Genomic DNA, 24651 nt, shown 5'->3' on the forward strand with positions numbered 1-24651 from the left:
AAGCATCTCCCTTTGGCTCAGGTCATGATCCCAGGGTGCTGGGATGGAGCCCCGTAATAGGCTTCCTGCTCCCCAGGAAGCCTGCTTCTCCCTCTCCCACTCCCACTGCTTGTATTCTCTCTCTTGCTGTGTCTCTCTCTCTCTGTCAAATGAATAAGTAAAATCTTTTTTAAAAAATCAGCTTTAGTTTTTCTTTGTTTTCCTATTTTCAATTTCATATCTACATTTTATTTCTTTTCTTTTACATGTTTTAGACTTAAATAGTCTTGTTTTCTAGGGTAAAAGCTTAGTTGTTTGATTTTATCTTTCTCCTTCTAATATGTGCATTCAATGCTATAAATTTCCTTTTAAGCACTGCTTTTGCTGCATCCCACAAATGTTGATAAGTTGTATTCTCATTTTCATTAAGTTCAAAAGGTTTTTAAATTTCTCTTGAAACTTCCTTGACACATATCATTTATAAATGTGTTGTTTAATCTCCAAATATTTTGAGATTTTCCAGCTTTTTTGGTTATAATTTCTAGTTAAATTCTCTTTAGGTGTAAGAATGTATTTGTATGATTTTTATTCTCTTAAGTTAGTTAAAGTGTGTTTTATGGCCTAGAATATGGTCTTTCTTGGTGATTATTCCATGCAAGGCAGAGAAAATGTATATTATGCAGTTGTTGGATAGAGTATTCTATAAATGTCATTTGGATTGAGTTGATTGACAAGTCATATATTCAGGTCAAATATATCCTCACTATATTTTTTTCCCCTGCTTGACATATCAATTACTGAAAAAGGGTTGGGGAAGTCTCCAATTATAATAGTAAATTTTGCATTTTTCCATGCATTTCTATCAGTTATTGGCTCAAATATTTGAGCACACTGTTGTTAAATGTGTATACATTAAGTATTATTGTCTTGGAGAATTGGCCACTTTATTTTCAAGAAATGCCATTCTTGATTGCTGAGAATTTCTTAAGTGTGCCTAATGTCTGAAATTAATAGAACTACTCCAACTTTCTTTTGATTCATGTTATCACAGCACACCTTTTTCCATGCAGCCCTTACTTTTAACTTAACAGGATCTTTATAGTTATAGTTAATTTCGTTTTTGAACATATAGTTCAGTCTTGTGTTTTTATTCACTCTGACAATTTCTCTTAGCTGGTATGTTTCAACTATTCATATTTAAAATGATTATTGATGTAGTTGAATTAATATCTACTATGTTTTTAACAGTTTTCCTCTTTTGCCCTGTTTCTTTTCCCTCTTTTTTCTACCTTCACTAGTTTTAAATATTTTATATGATTTTATCCTATCTCTTCTCATAACTTATCAATTATGGTTATTTTAAAAGGTGTTAGTGTTTGACCTTGAGTTTAATATAAATTTTATAGAAAATGTATTTAACTATATATACATATGTATATGTATTTAATATATTAATAAATTGTTATGTATGTTATAACTAGTTGAAGTCTACCTTCCATTAATAGAATCCTGCCTCATATGTAGTACAGGTACCTATAACAGCAGACTTTTAGGGGTGCCTAGATTGCTCAGCCATTAGAGCATGGGAGTCTTGATCCTTGGGGTCATGAGTTCAAGCTCCACATCAATGATAGAGTTTACTGGGGTGCCTGGGTGGCTCAGTGTTTTAAAGCCTCTGCCTTCGACTCAGGTCATGATCTCAGGGTCCTGGGATCGAGTCCCACATCAGGCTATTGCTCGGCAGGGAGCCTGCTTCTCCGTCTTTCTCTGCCTGCCTTTCTGCCTACTTATGATCTCTATCTGTCAAATAAATAAAATCTTAAAAAAAAAAAGGATAGACTTTACTTAAAATGAAAACAGCAGCATACTTTTAATTCCTTATTTCTGTCTCTTATAACATTGCTGTTCTTCATCTCATTTAGCCATTTAATATAATTACCAGTATTTTTCCTATTTTTAGCATTAACTTATCCTTTGTATTATTAAGAAAGACAGAGTTTATGTTTGTTTTATTTATTCCTTTTCTGATGTCCTTCTTTTTTTCTTTTTTAATGTAGATTCAAGTTTCTGACTGATATAATTTTCTTTCTTCCTAAAGAACTTCTTTTCATTTCTTGTAGTATAGGTCTGATGATAATATATTTCCCAGCTTTGGTTTGTTTGAAAAAGTATTATTTATTTTTCACTTTTTAAAAAGATTATTTATTTATTTATTTATTTATTTGAAAGAGAGAGAGAGTGCATGACCCCCTGAGCATGGAACCCAAGGTGGGAGTTCTAACCTGACACCAAATTTGACATTTGAGCCAAAACCAGGATTCTGATGCTAAAACAAATAAGCCACCCAGGTGCCCCTTCTTTTTCACTTTTGAAGAATAACTTCACTTGATTTAAAATTTACATAGTTTCTGATAAGAAATTGTTGCTATTTCTACTCTTGTTCCTCTAAGGTAGATTCCCTGCCCTCCCCCCAACTTCTTTTAAGATTGTCTTTGTCTTTTATCATTGTAGTTTGAATATGATACACATACATGTAGATTTTTTTATACAGAGCTGTTTGGTATTTAAACTTCCTGTGTCTTTGGGTTGGTATTTGTCATTAATTTTGGAAAATATGTGGGCATTATTCTAATTCTTAGTTTATTCTTTATTCTACTTTTGAAATTCAAATTACATGTATGTTACAACTTCAGATATTATCCCAAATTTTCTGGATCTTCTGTTGTTGGTCTGTGTGTGTGAGTGTGTGTGTGTTTTAATTTTTTTTTTCTTCCTGCTTTGTAGATTGAGAAGCTTATGTTAACCTATCTCAAGCTCATTAATTCTTTCCTTGTTGACCAGTCTAAGGATGAGACCATCAAAGGCATCTGACATTTCTATTACAGAGTTTTTTTATTTCTGGTATTTCCTTTTCATTCTTACACAGAAATTTTCAGCTTTCAGCCAGCAGGACCTATCTGTTCTTCCATATTGTCTACTTTTTCATGAGAGTCCCTAACATATTAAATATAATTACTTTAAATTCCCTGTTTGTTAATTACAAAATTTTGTGTCTTTTCTGAACCTAGTTTTGATCCTTGTTTTGTCTCTTTTAACTGTATATCAGCATGACTTCCCATTATTTTATTTAAAGCCAGACATGATGTATTGTAATGATGGAGGACCTAGAGGAACCTAAGACCTAGACTCTTTATACACCTGTATATAGCAATGTTCACATTTGTTCTTATAGTACATGCTTACTTTTCTCTATTATTACAAATCTTCCAAAGAACCAATAAGGATTGTGTACCAAAATCAAGAGTAAGCTACTATCTTGTGGTTCAAACCATATTACTGTCACACTGTTTAGTGATATAATATATGGTGAAATGATATACAATGTAATCACAAATAAGATACTTCTTATATATCCTACAAAATAAAAAGATATAAATTCTCTTCTTGTATATAACCATGCAAATATATGAATATTTGCCACACATAAGGAAATAGTTTTGTTAAATATAGCTTTAAAGGAGAAACTCATTTGCATAGAAAACTATTTAATTTACTGTAGAAAAATAGTTGAGAAAACACGTGTGTCTAGAGATTGATACCTATTGATAGACTCTCTGAGTTACAGATGCTTTAGTTAATGAATAACTTTCATTGCACAGTCTCTGGTCTCTGTATAGCAACTGCCTTGTCTCTGACTTGTGATGTCACCTGTTTTGACCTAAGCTCTTACCTTTTCTTCTTTTATTGCTTATTGTTTTATATTATATATTTTTATTACATTATTCACCAACAAGGGAGTTATATCCAAATGATACTTCTCAAATACTGTTTTTCATGGTACACATTTGATCAATGGGTGGTCTCTTACTCATGCACAATTTGATTCCCAAGACTTACTAAGTACCCAATATATTCACCTAACATAGACTGTATTGTGGATACAGTGATGTTGAAAGAGAAGTTCCTACCCTAATGAAACACAGCCTTTTTATTTACTTTTTTTTTCTTTTCCTACTCTTGAACAGTTTTCCAACTCTTGATCAGCTACTTCAAGAATATCTTCTTCTTCTTTTTTTTTTTTTAAAGATTATATTATTTATTTGAGAGAGAGAAGAGAGAGCATGAGTGGGGGATGGGAGGACAGAAGGAGAGGGATCTCCCACTGAGGAGCAAGCCCACTGTGGGGCTTCATCCAGGACCGCAAGATCATGACCTGAGCCAAAGGTAGACACTTAACCAACTGAGCCAAACAGACGCCCCAAGAACATCTTCTAATTCACGCTCCTTCATGAGCCAAATAAAAACAAAACCTCTAGGCTGGTGTTATATAGGCCCTGGTTCAGGGTATATCTTTATAAAAGGAAAAAAACCCACAATTTTTAGATTTAGACATAATAGATTCATAACCATTTAGCTGTAGACCTTTATGGTAGTACTTATAAGTCCCTTTCATAACCTATTCAGTAATTTTCACTTATCTTTTTCTTTAGCAAATGTGCTTTTCTTTCAGTATCATCAATTCTATAGAAAAATTCAAAATGTATCCCATTTTGTTTATTGTCAATTCAATTAGTGTTGTTATATACTATTTTGCATTTCAGAGACACATGTTTAGTCCATAAAATAGATGAAATAAACTTCTATGAGCTTATTATTATGTGAACTAAGAATGTAATTTGGTATAACCACTTTGAAAAGGTATTTAGCATTATCTAGTTAAGTTGAAATTTTATCTAAGTCATGACCAAACAATTGATTTCCCACATATATTCTAAAGCAGTGATTCTCAAATTGTGGTCCATCAATCCCTAGGATTTCTGAAGCACTTTTGGATCAAAATTATTTTCTTTCTTTCTTTCTTTTTTTTTTTTTTTAGATTTTTTATTTATTTGACAGAGAGAGAGAGATCACAAGTAGGCAGAGAGGCAGGCAAAGAGAGGGATGGAAGCAGGCTCCCTGCTGAGCAGAGAGCCTGATGCGGGGCTCGATCCCAGGACCCTGGGATCATGACCTGAGCCGAAGGCAGAGGCTTCAACCCACTGAGCCACCCAGGCGCCCCCAAACTTATTTTCTTGACACTAAGACCTAATGTGCTTTTAGTACTCCCCTTGAAACTGTGTTGATATTTATGGTGATTGTGCAAAAATCAGTATGGGTATAAGGGGTGGCACCCCAGCATAAGTCAAGGCAACCATACTGTTAGTCATTGTATTTGTTACCGCCATGTCAGTTTTACTTCAGAATGTACTTGATGTAGGTGAAAAAATTATGCATTTTATTAAGGCATGACTCTTACATATATATCTTTTTAAAAGTATTCTCTGTCATAAAGTGGGAAGTATGTAAACCACTTTTTGCTCCATATCAATCTGATGGTTGTCACAAAGAAAAGAACTTGTGCCATTGTTTGAGATGAATTAGCTGCTTTTTTTTTTTTTTCCTGGTACACAATTTTTATTTGAAAGAAGAAATGAGAAACTATGGGTAGTTGGCAGAAGCTCACTTTAGAAATAAACAAATGAGCTTATTATATAAGGAAAACAACTTATACTGTTTATTACTAATAATATAATTTGAACTTAAAAAAATATATTTTATTTGTTTATTTGACAGACAGAGATCACAAGTAGGCAGAGAGCCAGGCATAGAGAGAGGGGGAAGCAGGCTCCCTTCTGAGCAGAGAGCCCCATGCTGGGCTCAATCCCAAAACCCCAAGATCATGACCTGAGCCAAAGGCAGAGGCTTAACTCACTGAGCCAACCAGGCACCCCTAAAATTTGAACTATTGAGCAAAACTTAGACTTTATGAAAAACTATATTTGTCGTTAAAACTTGACAGCCTCCAGGGGCCCCTGGGTGGCTCTGTCATTAAGCATGTGGTATAAGGAAATGGTCCAGTTTCATTTTTCTGCATGTGGCTGTCCATTTTTCCCAACACCATTTGTTGAAGAGACAGTCTTTTTTCCATTGGACATTCTTTCCTGCTTTGTCGAAGATTAGTTGACCATAGAGTTGAGGGTCTTTTTCTGGGCTTTGTATTCTGTTCCATTGATCTATATGTCTTTTTTGTGCCAGTACCATGCTGTCTTGATGATTACAGATCTGTAATAAAGCTTGATGTCTGGAATTGTGATGCCACCAGCTTTGGCTTTCTTTTTCAACATTTCTCTGGCTATTCAAGGTCTTTTCTGATTCCATATAAATTTTAGGATTATTTGTTCCATTTCTTTGAAAAAAGAAAAACTGATGGTATATTGATAGGGATTACATTAAATGTGTAGATCGCTTTAGGTAGCATAGACATTTTCACAATATTTGTTCTTCCAATCCATGAGCATGGAACATTTTTCCATTTCTTTGTGTCTTCCTCAGTTTCTTTCATGAGTACATTATAGTTTTCTGAGTACAGATTCTTTTCCTCTTTGGTTAGGTTTATTCCTAGGTATGTTATGGTTTTGGGGTGCAATTGTAAATGGGATCGACTCCTTAATTTCTTTTTCTTCTGTCTTGGTGTTGGTGTATAGAAATCCAAATGATTTCTGTGCATTGATTTTATATCCTGAGACTTTACTGAATCCCTGTACGAGTTCTAGCAGTTTTGGAGTGGAATCTTTGGGTTGTCCACATAAAGTATCATATCATCTGCAAAGAGTGAGAGTTTGACTTCTTCTTTGCCAATTCGGATGCCTTTTATTTCTTTTTGTTTTCTGATTGCTGAGGCTAGGACTTCTAGTACTGTGTTGAATAGCAATGGTATTAGTGGACATCCCTGCTGTTCCTGACCTTAGGGGAAAACTCTCAGTTTTTCTCCATTTGAGAATGATATTCGCTGTGGGTTTTTCATAGATGGCTTTGATGATATTGAGGTATGTATTCTCTGTGCCTACACATTGAAGAGTTGTGATCAAGAAAGGATGCTGTACTTTATCAAAGGCTTTTTCTGCATCTATTGAGAGTATCATCTGGTTCTTGTTCTTTCTTTTACTAATGTGTACTGTATCACATTGATTGATTTGGAGATGTTGAACCAACCTTGCAGCCCAGGAATAAATCCCACTTGGTCGTGGTGAATAATCCTTTTAATGTACTGTTGGATCCTATTGGCTAGTATTCTGGTGAGAATTTTTGCATCCATATTCATCAGGTATATTGGTTTATAGTTATCCTTTCTGATGGGGTCTTTCTCTGATCTTGAGATCATGGTAATGTTGGCTTCATAAAACGAGTTTGGAAGTTTTCCATCCATTTCTATTTTTTGGAACAGTTTCAGAAGAATAGGTATTAATTCTTCTTTAAGTTCCTCTGGGAATCCATCTGGCCCTGGGCTCTTGTTTGGTGGGAGATTTTTGATGACTGCTTCAGTTTCCTTACTGGTTATGGGTCTGTTCAGGTTTTCTATTTCTTTCTAGTTCAGTTTTGGTAGTTTATATGTCTCTAGGAATGCATCCATTTCTTCCTGATTGTCAAATTTGCTGTGTATACTTGCCCATAATATGTTATAATTGTTTGTATTTCTTTGGTATTGGTTGTGATCTCTCCTCTTTCTTTCATGACTTTATTAATTTGGGTCCTTTGTCCTTTTTTTTTTGATAAGTCTGGCCAAGGGTTTATCAATCTTTTTAATTCTTTCAAAAAACCAGCTCCTAGTTTTTGTTGATCTATTCTACTGTTCTTTTGGTTTCTATTTCATTGATTTCTGCTCTGATCTTTATTATATCTCTTCTCCGCTGGCTTTAGGCTTCATTTGCTCTTCTGTCTCCCACTCCCTTAGGTATAGAGTTAGGTTGTGTATTTGAGACCTTTCTTGTTTCTTAAGAAAGGTTTGTGTTGCTATATACTTTCCTATTAGGACAGCCTTATTGTGGATGTGTCTATTTGATTTTGTTATTAGTTGGTTATATAATTGGCTGCTCCCATCTTAAGGACATAAATATTTAAAATTGTTAGATCTTACTGTTGGATAGACCCTTTAAATATGATATAATGCCATTCCTCATCTCTTATTATAGTCTTTGGTTTAAAATCTAATGTGTTTGATATTAGGATTCCCACCCCAGCTGTTTTTTGATGTCCATTAGATTTGTAAGTGGTTTTCCAGCCCCTCACTTTAAATCTGGAGGCATCTTTGTCTCTAAAACAAGTCTCTTGCAAAAGCATATTGATGGGTCTTGTTTTTTTATCCATTCTGATACACTGTGTCTTTTGATTGGGGCATTTAGCCAATTTTCATTCAGAGTAACTATTGGAAGACATGAATTTAGGGCCATCGTATTGCCTGTAAGGTGACTGTTACTGTATATTGTCTCTGTTCCTTTCTGATCTGTTACTTTTAGGCTCTCTCTTTGCTTAGAGGACCCCTTTCAATATTTCCTGTAGGGGTGGTTCGGTGTTTGCAAATTCTTTTAGTTTTTGTTTTTCCTGGAAGCTTTTTATCTCTCCTTCTGTTTTCATTGATAGCCTGGCTGGATATAGTATTCTTGGCTGCATGTTTTTCTCATTTAATGCTCTGAATATATCATGCCAGTTCTTTCTGGCCTGCCAGTTCTCTGTGGACAAGTCTGCTGTCAATCTAATATTTTTACCATTGTATGTTACAGACTTTTTGTCCAGGGCTATCCCGAGCTGAAAGGATTTTCTCTTTGTCACTGAGACTTGTAAGTTTTACTATTAGTTGGTGGGGTGTAGACCTATTTTTATTGATTAGGAGGGGGTTTCTCTGCGCCTCCTGGATTTTGATGCTTGTTCCCTTTGCCATATTAGGGAAATTCTCTACATAATTGGCTCCAATATACTTTCTGCCCCTCTCTCTTTCTTCTTCTTCTGGAATCCCAATTATTCTCATGTTGTTTCATCTTATGGTATCACTATCTTTCAAAATCTCCCCTCGTGGTCCAGTAGTTGTTTGTCTCTCTTTTGCTCAGCTTCTTTATTCTCCATCATTTGGTCTTCTATATCACTAATTCTCTCTTCTGCCTCATTTATCCTAGCAGAAAGAGCCTCCATTTTCTATTGCACCTCATTAATAACTTTTTTGATTTCAGCTTGGTTAGATTTTAGTTCTTTTATTTCTCCAGAAAGGGCTTTGAATTCTCCAGACAGGGTTTTTCTATTATCTTCCATACCATTTTTCAGCCCAGATAGCACCTTGAGAATCCTCATTCTGAATTCTAGATTTGACATATTACCAATGTTCGTATTTATTAGGTCCCTAGCCTTCGGTACTGCTTCTTGTTCTTTTTGTGTGTGTGTGTGTGGTGAGATTTCCGCCTTGTCATTTTATCCATATAAGAATATATGAATGAAAAAAAAAGAATATATGAATGAGAGAATAAAATACTAAATGGGTCCAAGGACCCTACTGATATGTACACTAACCAAATCAGAAGAGACCCCAAATCAGGGGGAGAAAAAAGGGAGTAAAAAGAAATTTTTAAAAAAATTTTTATATTGGGGCGCCTGTGTGGCTCAGTGGGTTAAGCCTCTACCTTCGGCTCAGGTCATGATCCCAGGGGCCTGGGATCGAGTCCCGCATAGGGCTCTCTGCTCAGCAGGGAGCCTGTTTCTCCTCATCTCTCTCTCTGTCTGTCTCTCTGCCAATTTGTGATCTCTCTCTGTCAAATAAATAAATAAAATCTTTAAAAAAATTTTTATATTATGGGGCGCCTGGGTGGCTCAGTGGGTTAAGCCGCTGCCTTCGGCTCAGGTCATGATCTCAGTGTCCTGGGATCGAGTCCCGCGTCGGGCTCTCTGCTCAGTAGGGAGCCTGCTTCCCTCTCTCTCTCTCTGCCTGCCTCTCCATCTACTTGTGATTTCTCTCTTTCAAAGAAATGGATGGAATCTTTAAAAAAAAAAAAAAAATTTTTATATTAAAAAAATGTATAATATGTATTAGGCTGGTGAATAGAACAGAGCCACCCACTTGATTTTGGGTGTAGTTTGGTCTCTTAGAAGCAGCTAACTCACAAAATTTTAAAGAAAGAAAAAAAATATATATGTACACACACACACAAAATAAGGGTAAACACAATGAAGGGATGGAATATGACTGTAAAGATGAAAATTTTAAAAAATTCTGAAAAAGGAATTGATTCAATAAGTTGATTGGAAAAAGAAAGAAAAAGAAGAGAGAATTTGCTCAGGTTGCTTTCCCTTCTTCTGGAATTCTGCTGTTTTCCTTGATCAGTGAGTTTGGTCTTGGCTGGATGTGCTTGCTGATCTTTTGGGGGAGGGGCCTGTTGTTGTGATTCTCAAATGTCTTTGCCCAAGCCAGAATTGTGCTGCCCTTGCCAGGGGCAGGGCTAAGTAATCTGCTCACATTTGCTCTTGAGAGATTTTGTTCCCTGAATGCTTTCTGTAGAGCTCTGGAAGACAGGAATGAAAATGGCGGCCTCCCAATCTCTGGCCTGGGGGGCCGAGACCTCAGGGCCACACTCCTCAGTGCGCCCTTGGGGAAAAGCAGTCAATCACTCCTGTCTCTCCTGTCTCTGGCCACGTTCTGAGCTCACCCAGCCTGTGACCAAGCATTTCTGGTACACAGCCCCATTTGGAGTATCCAAACCCAGCAGATTCCTGCCGCTCTGCTCTTTGGCGAGGGAGGTGGGTCTCCCTGGGTCTGCCACTTGTGGGGTCCCTGCTCAAAGAGCAGTGGTCTGACTGTGCTGTGGATCACAGTTTCAGGTAACCCTGAGGTGAGAGCTTACTCCTTGGCTCTGTCTTTGTAGCTGGCTTCCCTGCTACAATACCTGGGGGCTTTGCTACACTCAGACACCCTCGATCCTTCTGTGACACTGCAGGACCTGAGACCATACTGTGCCCACAAGGGCTCCACCACCGCTTATCCTCCGGAGTGATATGCCTTAGTGGAGCAGACTTCTAAAAGTTCGGATTTTGTGTTCTGCTGCTGCTCCACCATTTTTCAGGAGCAGGCCCCACCCCCCATGGTCTATCTTCCCTTCACTTTGGATTCACTTCTCTGCACATCCTACCTTAGAGAAAGTGGTTGATTTTCTGTTTCTAGAATTGCTGCTCTTCTTCTCTTCAGTCTCCTGTTGGGTTTGTAGGTGTTCGGAATGGTTTGATTGCAATCTAGCTGAACTCCTGTGACCTGATGTCATCTCAGCCTGCTACTCCTCTACCGTCTTGATTCCTCCCTAGAACCCAGCTATTTTTTAGTATCTTAGACACTAAAGAGATTAATGAAAATGTAATTAAACAATACTATGGTTTTCATTGAAATTCTTGTTTAGTAAGATATTTTTAAGTAAAATAGTTATTTATGTTCTCATTTTAAATTTTGACAATGATAAGTATCACTCCATTTAACATCATAAACAAAAGATCGTTGGGGTCTCTAATATCTTTACAAATGTAAAAGATCCTCAGACTAAAAGTTTAAAAACTATTCTGAAGATACACTTACATACATGACCAGGGGATGTATTTAGGAATGCTCATAGCAGCACTGTCCATAATAAGAACCATCCTAAATTATCATCTTAGAATCAATAATTAAATAGTACTTTTACAATGGAAACTGTAAATGAAAATGAATAACGTACAGTTAGCTCAGCAGAGATGACATTCTCTAAAGACATTGTTGAATGAAAGAACCAAGTTATAAAAGGATATCTACAGTGTGATTTCAGTTCTATAGATTTGAAAATGAGGCAAAATTAACATATGTTGTTTAGAGATGTTGTAGGGAATGATTATCACAGTAGCCAGGATAGGCTCTCTCTTAGAGGAAAAGAAGGACATGATTATGAAGGTGAACACAAGAAGCAAATTTTTCTTCTAAAACATTTTACTTCTTAAATTTAGTAAGGATAATGTGGATGTTTCTTTATATTTATTTTTTAAAATGTTAATACATTTGATTCATAAGTATGTATGATATAATATATCATATCATATATATGTGATGCTGAAATTAAACTCACAGAACAAAATAACAAATAAAATTATCATTAGAAAATATGACAAGAGAGTTAATTAGACTCATTACAAATTCCATTTGTGTTGGATGCATTGCCCAAAGAGTGTCAATACTCAAATAATGTCAATAAGCCATTAAATTTTTATGTTATTTTTAAACGAAGCTGAGGTTTATCTTGTAGCAGTTTTTTAAGAATGATTTGTGAGACCTCTATTCCTTGATTTTTGTTCAAAATGATTTTTATACTCAGTTTGGTTGAGTCCAAGATTCTTGGTAGTCATTACTCTGTGGCGAGGTGGTGTTAAATGTCACCATGGCGAAATCTGAGGGTAATCTGATTGTTTTACCATTATAGGCAATTTGTTCTTTTGCCCCAGTTGCCCAAAATATATCTTAATTTTGAAGTCCAATAAGGTAAGGTAACTAAACTGTGGCTCTGTGTGAACTCATTCTGTGTCAGTTTTTCCTAAGACATTAAATATTTCACTTTTGATTAGATTTTAGACATTTTTTTTTCTCAAAAGTTTTCTTGAATTTTTAATAATCACTTTTATTTCTGTTTTAATAATTTGGCTCTTTTCTGTGGGGGGCAACAATGATATATATGTTGGATTTCTTTATTTTAACCCTTTTAAACTTTGTCAGTTTTCATTTTGTCTGCTTTGTCACTCCTGTGAGAAATGCTTTTAGCAGTTGCCTAACTTTATTTCTTGCTACTTCAGCATGGCCTTTTTCCTGTGATAGTTTTATTTCCTCCCCCAAATTATTTCTTCAGATTGTTCATCTTTTCATCCCCTGTGTGGCCTTATCTTCACTGATTGCTTTATCTCTGCATTAAATTCTTGTTTTTATAAAATGATAACTTCATTAAGTTTGTTTAAATTAATATGTGTCTAGTTTTTATCTTCCCTGTCCCAACATTTTTTTCTGCTAAGTGTCCTTCTGTGTTTTTCTGTTCTGATCATTTATTTATTTATTTAATATGTCTGTAGATGTACTTCTTGTTCCTTTTAATTCACATCTTTGAATGGGTTAGAGTTTTCTGGATGAACTATTTGTAGAAGGTTATGATGGGTAGGGGCCAGAGCTATTTTCTTATCAGGAATTTATTAGTAATGTAGAGTAGTGTATGAGATTCAAGTTCTTTTATACTGTATTCCTTTATAAAACTATTAGCAAGAGAGAATCTTATTTACCTTTCCTTACTGACAGATTACTTCCTGCAAATGTGATTTGTGTGGCTCCAATATACATAAGGCCAGATCCCCCTTCTTCTGACAACTAGAACAAGGGTGTATATCCCAACAGTTTGCACCCTTACTCCAGTTGTTCACAAGAAGGTATTGTTCATTTTACCCCCTAGATTGTTGCACATAACTTTGGTGAAATATGCTTTGCGTCTTTATGTTAGATCTTCAGTTATTGTTATCCTCTCTCTGTGTATTGCTACATTCATCTTTGATTTTTCTGAATTCAGTCATCCTTCCACACTCATTTTAATGTTGTGGGTTATGGTTTTAGAGGTTTTCTACATTTTATTAAAAGCAGAATTTTTGTTTCTTTTTCTTATTTTCCTTACTGCTTTTAGGTGGTATTTTAGAGAAAAAGGGAGAAAACTTTCCTTAACAGTGTAAAAATAAGATGTGCTGTTTAAACTTTTGAGATAGGAACAGAAATAATAAGACATAAGAAAGGAAATTTCTGGTCTTTTTCTTATATCTATTGGGAGATTTAGATGAGATCTTTAAAATTCAATATACCTCCTATAAAGAAAACAAAAGAAAAATCCTACTTTGTTTTAATAGAGATTATTGAGAATTTGGGCTTCAGCTTTAAAAAAAAATTTTTTTAAAGATTTTATTTATTTATTTTATAGAAAGTACATAAGCAGAGGGAGCAGGAGAGAGAGAAATAGGCTCTCCACTGAGCAGGGAGCCCAATGCAAGACTCAATCCCAGGACCCTGTGATCCTGACCTGAGCCAAAGGCAGATATCCAACTGGCTGAGCCTCCCGGGCACCCCAGTTTTTAAAAAACTAATACTAATTTGAAGTAATTTGCTTTCAGAATTACTTAGTTTTGAATAATTGAGTAATGTTATCCTCATCAACTACAATCTTATCTCTCATTGGATTTGAGATTTAATTTTACCCTACTTATAAGCTGGTAAGTTAGCCTACCACTGTCAAATGGATGCTAGCAGAAGACATGAAATTCCTGGGTCAGAGATGAAGGATTTTATTACTTACAGCACAGTAAACAGCATAAGCATCAGCATATTTATTTGATTTCTTTTGACCCCAAATCCTATAGGGGCAACACACAATAGCCTAGATGAATGCTTCATACACAGTGGGTTTGGATCATAACTGAGAAACATTGAGCTTGGGGAGATCACCAATTTTAGAGCAAGTAATAAGTAAACCTGCTTTTTGTACAGGGGGAATGTTGCCTCATTTTTCAAAGTTATCCTGTGAAATGGCCTGGTTAAAGCATAAGGTTTGCAGACTTGAAATACCCAGCAATATGTGAAGAATCACAAGAGGCCCAAGGGAAACTGTTTCCCAATCTGTCAGTCTCTCTCTGTGTCTCTGCCTCTATCTCTCTCTCAATCTCTGTTCATAAAACCCTCCTCAAAAGAAAATATTTACCTTTATGTAATCTGAACTATTTTAATGAACACATAAAACCAACCATGGAGGTGTTGTCTTGTTACCATTGTTCACTCATGGGGGTGTGCCCAATGTCACCAAACTCTTTTATTCTTGCTCTCATTCTTTTTTAAATTATCATTTGTGAAACTAAAGAGCAGAGAGTTGAGTTTATTTTACATTAATCAACCTATTCCTTTACTGCCTATCTGTCTGGAATTTATCAATGTATCCTTAGTTCTTGGTGCAACATCATTATCAGTCCCACCAAGGGCCCTTCTTACTTAATATATGTGAATAATGAATTTGTTTCTATAATCCCATTTCCCACTCCACTTTCTTTTTTTTTGAATTTAATATGTATATTTGAATCCATATGTGTCCTTGTGAAATAGCACAGATTGTTTGTATATGTATGTATTTATTTTTTAATGAATATAAATTTTCAGTTTAAAATAATTCCAAGTTTACAGAAGAATGGATGTAGAGGTAGGATTACCCATGTGTCCTTTACTCAGATTCAAATATACTTCATATTTTGCAACATTTGCTTTACATCTCTTTCTGTATGTGTATACATATTTTTTTCTCAACTATTTGACAGCAAGTTGTAGACATGTGCCTTATCCCTAAATATTTCAGTATTTGTGAAAAAATAATGTCCTCTATAGCACAGTATAATTATTAAACTAGAAAATTTAACACTGATATACTACTATCAAATATGCAGTCTGTATTCAAATTTCAGTTGTCCGAGAGGTGTTTTTTGTACTCTCCCCTGCAATCTAGTTTCTATTGCATTTAGTTATTTTTATTTAGTCTTTAATCTGAAACAGTTCCTTGGTCTTTCTTTGTTATCTGTTATTTGTTATGTAATTTTTGCTTATATACTGATATGATATAATACTATAGATCTTTTTCTTTCTTAATTTTTTCAGTATTTTTAAGATCCACCCATATTTATATGTAGACATCTATCTTGTTTTGCTGCTTCCAATTTCTGCTTAATATCCCATAATATACATATGCCATTCCCCAGTGACAGACACCTAGATTATCTTTAACAACTTGCTGTCATAAATAACTCTGTCATGAACATCCTTATATGTATTCCTTTGTGGTATATTCCTGGGATACATATCCAATAATTGAATTGTTGGGTCATAAAATATCTGCCTATTTAATCTGATGAAGACCTGCTGAATTGCTCTCCAGAACAGCTGACCTAACCATAGTACAACCATTGTGCACTAAGGTCCCAATTTCTCTATACCAGTTTCTTTATACCACTAAGTCAATTTTTAGTTCTTGATAACATTCTAATATTTGTCAGTATGGTGGTTTTAAAGTGGACTCTTGTTTATTTTTCTGATCACAAATGATTTTCACTTTTTACCAACTCTTCACTGAGATAGACTTTCCTCAGGAGGGAACCTATCTTTATTTTATTTTATTATATTTAAATTTTTATTTTTTTTTTAATTTCCCACTCCCCATTACTCATTTTGCCCATACCCCTACCTCCCTGGCAACCATCACTTTGTTCTTTGTACTTACAGGTTTGATTCTGCTTTTTGTTTGTCTCTTCATTTGTTTTTTAGATTCCACATATAAGTGAAATCATATGGTTTTTATCTTTCTTAGTCTGACTTCATTTAGCGTAATATCCTCTAGGTCCACCCATGTTGTCACAAGTGACACAATCTTAACATTTTAAATGCAAAGGATAGAATTTCTAGAGCACTATCAATATTAGCATGTAAAAAAATAAAATTTTGTATACTTCTTTTAAATATATCAGTTGAATCTAAATGCTACAACAACTTGGTAACTTTCGGTATGCATTTAAAAAATATGTGAACAGGTTCTTGGGGTTTTTTTGAAGATTTATTTATTTATTTGACAGAATGAGAGAGAAAGATCACAAGTAGGCAGAGAGGCAGGCAGAGAGAAAGAGGGAAGCAGGTTCCCTGCTGAGCAGAGAGCCCGATGTGGGGCTTGATCCCAGGACCCTGAGATCATGACCTGAGCTGAAGGCAGAGGCTTAACCTACTGAGCCACCCAAGTGCCCCAGATTCTTGTTTTATAGTCAAAATTTACATCATTTTTTAACTCTTTTAACTCCATATATCTGCTTGTTCTTTCCCAACCAGAATACTATCCTGATGTACATTTCAGTATTTCTTAATATATTTTTAAAATATTTTTATATTTAAAAGTATTTTAATTACATCTTTATCACAAAAATGTATATAAGTTGCAATTAATTCACAGAATTTCCTGTGGTAATAGAAGAAAAAATTTTCTCTGGATTGTACATTCATAACATTACAACCATTGTTAACCAATTATTGATTAGAGAAACATATGCATATTATATATTTTAATAAATAGTAAAATCTAAAAGTAAAATTTTATAGAAAATGTGCCTTTAGTTATATATTTTCAATTGCTATATTTGTCCCTCTTGCTAGGATGAGGCAAAATTTCAGCATCAATTTGACTCTTTGAATTTGTTTTTATAGCTTTAAAAGCTGAGAAAATTTGTTCACAGAAATTGATGAAAAGAGTTTACTGTAGAAATATCACTCAGTTCTTTGAACTCCTTTTGAATTATTTGTCAGAACATAACCAATGGTGATCTAGTATCAAAAAAAAATTTTAACAACCTGTCAATTGTTAATTTGTTTATATCCTCTTATAAACTTAATGAAAACAAGAAACTACATGTTAGTCAGTCATTAAAATCACTCTTTCTCAACACTGATAAGAATGGTTCTGATTGTCCCTCTTGACACCCACATTTTTAGACCCCAAGGCAATGAACTATTGTAAAATTATAGATGGGCAAAGGATAAGTACTTCTTTTATAGGAGAAATAAAATATAAAAAGGAGATACTTGGCTTTTTTTTTTTTTTTTTTAGAAAAGAATACATAAGGAAGTTGGAGATCTTGAAAATAATTTTCTTTTAATAAGGATATTTTTTAAAAGATTTTATTTATTTATTTGAGAGGGAGAGAGAGAATAAGAGAGAGAGAGAGAGAGCACGTTTCATAAGAGGAGAGAGGTCAGCAGGAGGAGCAGACTCCCGGCAGATCAGGGAGCCTGATTTCTCGATCCCGGGACTCCAGGATCATGACCTGAGCTGAAGGTAGTCGCTTAACCAACTGAGCCACCCAGGTGCCCGACAATAATTTTCTTAAAGCCATCTGTGTCTGCCTATACCTATCTTTAAAAGATTCAGGAATATGTATAAGGCTGCTGCCAAAAAGAAATAATTTTTTTAAGCTATCATTATTTGAAAAGAATCATAGTAGTATTCACAAGATAATATCAACCTTTGAGAGAAGTATAGAATATTGTTTGTTGAATTATAAATTTACATTATGGAACTTTTTTGTGTAACACTGCAGTTGATTGTTTTGACAGAATTCTATCTACTTCTATAAACTTAAACTCCACCATCGTGCTTCTAGAATATCATTCAAAGAGACTTATTGCAGTGTGTTGATGTCAAACAAGAAGACCAAATACTGGTATATTTATTTTTTGGTTATTTTGGCAGGTTACTTGGTGTTTTAATTTAGGGCTCTGGATATACACTCTTTGGGATTTCTCTTCCTTTGCTTATGTTCATTCCTCCATGTGAATTACTAGTTTCTTCTCCTTGCCCCACATATGATATGTCTTTATTATGGCTCTTTTATATTATATTTATGGAGATCAGTTCATTCAGCTTTCTAAACATGTCTCAAATCTAATCCCACCTCTCCAGTGCTCTATTCAGACCTACATCATTTCTCACTTGGTAATGATCTTCCATCTGCTTTTCCTGCCTGCATTCTCTTCCCACTCCAATGTCTCCACCACAGAATTACTATGATGACCTGTCTAAAATACAGATCACTTCCATATTCTCCTACTCTGAAACCTTAAGTTGCTCTTGCTCAGAAATCTTCAATGTTTCTGCACTGCCAAAATTAATATTTAAATACTTTTATTTATTGTAATTCTCTGTTCTCAACTACCTTTCCAGTTTTTTCTCTAGCAACTGTTCTCATCTATTTTATATTCTTGTCATACAAATTACTTATTTCCTTGGACACATATCATGGTATATTTATTAGGATGTTACAATGGATACATAGCTTTATTTTTTCACTAATAATGAGAGCTTTTAGCTATCTGTGGAGAAAGACTAACATTTATTCCATTCACATCCTTAATAAAAAAATTTATGATTTATCATTGAGATATGTTTTTATATTACATTGATAATAGCATTAGGCATGGCTATAAGAAATGGGGGGGAAATGGCAAAGTTTGACTAATGAAGGGAAACTGAAGTAAAGAAATAATTTTCTTTTAATAAGGATATTTTTGATAGGAATTGCATTAAATGTATAGATTGCTTTAGGTAGCATAGACATTTTCACAATATTTATTCTTCCAATCCAGGAGCATGGAAATATCCTTTATTATATTAAGATTTTTCAAAAGGTGTTTTGAAAACACACATATAATACAAACATAAATCGCATATATCTTGAATTCTCCTTCACTATATTAATAAGAAAAATGATTTTTACATTTGACCTTTAACATAGAACTCAGTGGATTATAACTATCTTTTTATAATTCTCTTTTAGATTCAGCATAGTGAGGTAGCATGAACTCTAGGATGTTAAAAGGCAGTTTCTACTAACACTTACTAACTGTATGATCTTTAATAGGTCATTTGTCTTTGCTAAATCTCAGTTTTTCATACCTATAAAGTGAGAATCAATATATGTTCCCTATCTGTTCAAGGAAAGATCATATCATGTAAGTTAACATTTTTGGAAGTATATGATCAGTTAAAGAGATTTAAAAATAAGTTGTATCAGAGAATTATTCAGTAGTCTCCTTAACTTGAATCCTGTATTTCCTTAGAGGATATTGATAGAAGGTATATGTTGATAAGCTAACAAATGATGAAATAAGGAAATAAGGATATATTGGGGGTCCATTTAAAAATTTTTTTTTCTATTTCTTTCTTTTATGTTTTTTATGTTTCTTCCTTGTTAAAACAGTTTTGGTATGAACCATGATGGAATTGGAAATTCTTGTGGGACGAAAGGTCATGAAGCAGCAAAACTTATGGCAGCTCACATTACTGCAAATACCAATCCTTTTTCCTGGTCTGCCTGCAGTCGAGACTATATCACCAGCTTTCTAGAGTAAGTAATCTCTTGAGAGTGATGATGAATTGCTCCAGAAGTAAGCCATTGGTAGAAGCCTAATATGTAGTGCTTCAAACTGCATAATGAGTAACTTTTATAGGGTGATGTTTCAGGCTGTTCCCAAAATACTTTAATATATCGTTGTGGCAAATTTTTTCCTTCATGCTCAAACAGAACTTGGTAGATTAAAGAAACTGGAGCAAGGCAGTAAGTGGAGTTGGTGATGTGAGTGTCAGAAATGTTTAATAAATGGGAAACAATGCCAGAAAGAATTTAGATTTACACAGTTTAATAGAGCATAGGCCAAACTTTAATTCAGTGATTATATATTTCATTTTGTTTTTGAAAAAATTGAGGTCTTTTTTTTTTTAAGGAATGCTAGAGTATCTAACAGTAACAAACAACAACAACAAAAAACCAAACACCCAGTAAATGAAAATGAGAAAAAGAAAATTTGTCTTTGAATATTTATTATGTGACTCATCTTTTCTGCAGTTTGAGAACTTCTTTGCTGATCTTTTAATGTATAATCTAAAAGTCTGGTTACGTAAACATGAAATAAATAAATTAGCTGAGGTATAACTATGTTATGAAAGCAGGTATTCTTTCACATCTCACCTGCATAGGACTTTAGGTTTGGACTTTAGAAACTCATAGACTTAGGTCTCACTTTCTAACTGTGTGACCATGAGAATGTTACTTAACCTTTCATAATCTTCATGACCTCACTTGTTAAATGAGTTAGGTAATAATACATACATCTTCGGTTGTTTTATATGTATATATATGTGTGTGTGTGTGTGTGCGTATATAGTATTGCACATAATTGTACAATTATGTACATAATTTGTACATAACTTGTACATAATGTACATTGTACATAATTTATATATAAATATATAATATATAAATATATATAAATTATGTACAATGTTGTAATGTATATGAAGCATAGTAGACAAACATTAAATGGTAAATATTATTTTAAATAATATAGAGGCTTTAAGCCTTATTGCTCTATCATTACTTCCAACTGTTTTGTGCCATTGTTTTCTTGGGGAGAAGAGAGTAAATACTCTGTGAAAAAGTGAATCATAGAAAAAGCACACATGAACTACAGAGATTCTTTTTAAAAACTGTATTCATAGTTCACATTTATATGACTAGGGCCTAAAACTTTAAAAACTCAGATAAGTTATATAAAGTAATATTATTTATTAAAGTTTTGGTTCATATCTGCTATTAGCTGAAACTTCTGAAAACTTAAAATTATGTATTTTTTAAAACCTAAAAAAGATATTTTAAATTACTTAGCACAATGGTTTCATCAATCAGAGATCAAAAGATAAATGTTTAAATGGCTTTTTTGAATTAATTAATGTAATAATGAAATAGAAGGAATTGGAAATTCATATCAGATAGTAGTTCCTCAGAATAATTATGCTATAACCTAAAAAATTTTTTAATGTTAGCAATAGGTAATTATAACACTGTACTTGCCTAGTGCCAAAGCTGGGTTGAAGGCTATAAAAATAGACCACAGAAAATTTGACATCTTTCAGTGGTTTTTAACACAAAGCACTAGCATTATCATTTTCCAAGATGTTTTTAATGAGATCATATTACCTAAATTTTAAACATTGTTGAAGATCTTTTTTCCCCAGAAATCAAGCCAGATCTGGAATTTCTCCTTTGACTTGGCTCATGTTTTTATAATGGAATCTTAGTGTCTATCAATCACCAGAAAGACAAACTGTATAATATGCTAAGTATTCTTTTGCATTTTTGAAGACTCCTCTTCTCATTTTTTTCTTTGTTTTTGTTTTTGTTTTTTCCAAGTACCAATTTTCTTTCTCCCCTATCCTGTTTATTTTGCACAGCCTATTTGCTAGGACCATCTTTGTATATCTAATACAAAGACCAGTTTTGAGGTCTTGCCAGACCCTGCCTTGATAAACTATATTAAGGTTGTTAAAATACTTGGAAAGGGAATCCCTAAATTACTGGTAAAGTATTGTTAAGAAATCACCACAGATTTGGTGGGAGATATAAAATTATTACTGGTTGCAATAAAGTGTTCCATTGAATAAAGAGAATTAATTAAAAGAATTAATTAATTAAAAGAATTAATCCCCAAAGCATTATTTAAACCTTATTGCCTCTTTGCATTTTGTATGTAAGCATGATTAGTGTTGACAGGGTTCTAAAGGGCTTATTTGTTCTGTATTTTATAAAAATATTTCCGTTTTACATCCTCATGGGAATGCTCACACAGTTAAAACCATTAGTAAAAGATAGATATGAAAGACAATGGGTAGAGATTTGGGGAAAGTTGGCTTTTTTCCCCTTTTTAATAATAAACTAAACAACTCTGATTATAATCTGACCAAGCAATAAGGTTTTTTTAAAGCACAGGGCCCTTTAAACAGGTCAGTTCACTGGAGCACAAAGACATAATAGTAACTTTCTTGAATTTCTTTGTTCCTTTTTATTAATACAGTTGGCTTAATTGCTTTAGCAGCTATGTTTGATATTTTTAAAAATCCAATGATATTTTGATCAGGGATTGAGGTTACATTTATGTTTTATAGTTGGCTCAAAACGACTCATAACATTTTATTTTAGTTTCTCTTCTCAAGAAAAAGAAATCTTGAAAGATGAATTGTTTAGGAACTGCAGCCCAGCCAACAAAATGCATACCTTTCTTTACTAAGTTACTGTAAAGGCTCAAGATGATGGTAGATTCTAACAATGAGCTTTATATGATTTATAGAGATTCACTATTCATTACGTTCAACTGAAAACAATTCCATGGCCTTTAAATGCCAATAGAATAAAGTCTCTTGTGTCTTTCTGAAACACTAGGTGCTATTGATCAATCAGGAGATGGTGTTTACCAACTCCCAATATTTTTTTTCAGATTTCTTAAACTCGGTGATTCAATAAGTGGTTCATGAATCGCCCAGAAGCCGTCCTGATTAAATAATAAAGAACCCATTTCCGTTAAAATGGACGTGTTATGCCAGCTTCTGATGTTTTCGACGACGGCTTTGCAGGTAGTGTCCTTCCTATCTGCCTGCGGGACTTATTTACTTATTTATTTAGAAAATAGAGAAAGATGAACCTGGTATTATGGCTCACACTCATTGATGACTATGGGCTAATTTACCAGGCAGTGGAAGGCAGCCAGAAGTAGTTTAGCCCAGTTTTTCATACATTTTCCACCACTTAGTGGTAGTACAGAGTAATTTCATATAGTTTTCAAAAATTCCAGAGCCTCTGTGAATCAACTCTTGCTCTATTTAAATTAAAGTCTGTTAAATTGTTTGAACTGTCAGAGATCCATAGCAAAATTTCCTACAGCTCCAAATTAAATACAGACTAGCCATTTTCACAGAAAGGATGGAAACTGAATAAAAGAAAGGCAGTATTATGGTAGAAGGTGAACTAGAAAGGAAGAGCTACAAGGAAAGTGATATAAGATGAACAGGATGACTAAGACACTCACATTTCCTCTATAGCAATTACCTTTGAAGGTCAGTATCAATAATCTTGAAATGGAAATCAATTTCATAGATGGGACCCTCTTTTTATAGGGAGTCTAAGAAACAGCAGAACCAGTTTCTCCTCCTTCCATTTATCAGGCATGTTTTGGGGACTTCACCCTAACCCATAAAATTCTTCGATAAGTCATAGCTACATATGGAGAAGAGGGGCATAACCAAGGAAATCATTAGCGGTACAGTGTTTGTTGGAAGCCTCAAATTCAGTTCTGTTCAAGCATCCCAGGCATACAGAGGGCAAGAGAGAAAGATCTGACTTAGTTACTCATTTTAGAGGGTAGTTATTGTTTGTTTTGTGAAGACTGATAAAGCAGTTTACAATAACATAGTACGTAAGATTTGCCATAGATAATACAGTCTAATTTTTGTTTAATTTAGGTATATGAGCACAATTTTGTGGTAAAAAATAGGAGACGGCATTAAATGTTAAATTTTTGTTGTTGTTAAAAGACTTTTAAGGTAGATATAGGGTTATATAGAAAAATTTATTTTTTAGATTGACCTACTGTGTTGCAGGTTGAAGGTCTATACTTTATAGTGTAATTGTTTAAGTAAAATATAAATCTAAAATTGCAATTAGGAGAATGTGCTCATATGTCCTGGAAACAAAGCCAAGGATGCATATTTTACATAGGGATCTGTACATTTTAGCTGAAGATTCAACTCTGGCTTATGATCCCATTTCAAGGCTTTTTTTCAAAGTATGTAAATAAGGTAGATTAGAGGTAGAATTAGAGGTAGAATACTTGAAATTAGAGGTAGAATACATGAAATATGATTTTGCTATCATGCTACAAAGATTTCTGGAAATGTAAATATACTTTGATTTACAAAGAATTTCAGTCTAGGAAAAAAACATGTTCTCAAGCTAATACACATTTTTTCTGTCTTGTCTTGGATGCATAAACAAATGTAGACTCTATTATCATCTTTATTGCTGTAGGTATTAATAAATATTGGGCTTTTAGTAGTGAAATGTATGCTGCTAGGGAAGTAGAGTTCTACTTTTTATGTATATGGTTTTCTCGGGCCAAGTATATTGCTGCTTAATAACAGTAACTTATAATAATATCTCATAGATGGAAACTAACAGTGCTCTTCATTTAATTTATTAACGAGTTAGGTTTCCATTTTCTGAGTGGAAAAATTTACATATGACCAAAGCACAGATCATCTATGCTTAAAAGTGACATTTGATGAGAAAATTCAAGAAATTTTACATATAACACCACTACTATTATTATTTTGAAAAGAATAGCATAAATAACACTAGATTTAGCATCATAAGAATTTTATGGTT

At 33.9% G+C, this 24651-nt stretch overlaps 1 protein-coding gene across 5 annotated transcripts in view; it reads left to right on the forward strand.

The window, feature by feature from the left end:
* Positions 1–24651, forward strand: part of ADAMTS6 (ADAM metallopeptidase with thrombospondin type 1 motif 6) — a 307097-nt gene that overhangs the window by 158477 nt on the left and 123969 nt on the right. For all 5 annotated transcript variants that reach the window (XR_014309548.1, XM_082723084.1, XM_082723083.1 and 2 more), the window contains one exon: positions 19639–19785. Coding sequence is in view for 4 of the 5 variants with exons in the window: in XM_082723084.1 (XP_082579210.1) it covers positions 19639–19785 (147 nt within the window). In the remaining variant the exon portion in view is untranslated. The remainder of the gene's footprint in view (positions 1–19638; positions 19786–24651) is intronic.

This window comes from Mustela nivalis, assembly GCF_964662115.1.
Source record: "Mustela nivalis genome assembly, chromosome: 3".
NCBI classification, from domain to species: domain Eukaryota; kingdom Metazoa; phylum Chordata; class Mammalia; order Carnivora; family Mustelidae; genus Mustela; species Mustela nivalis.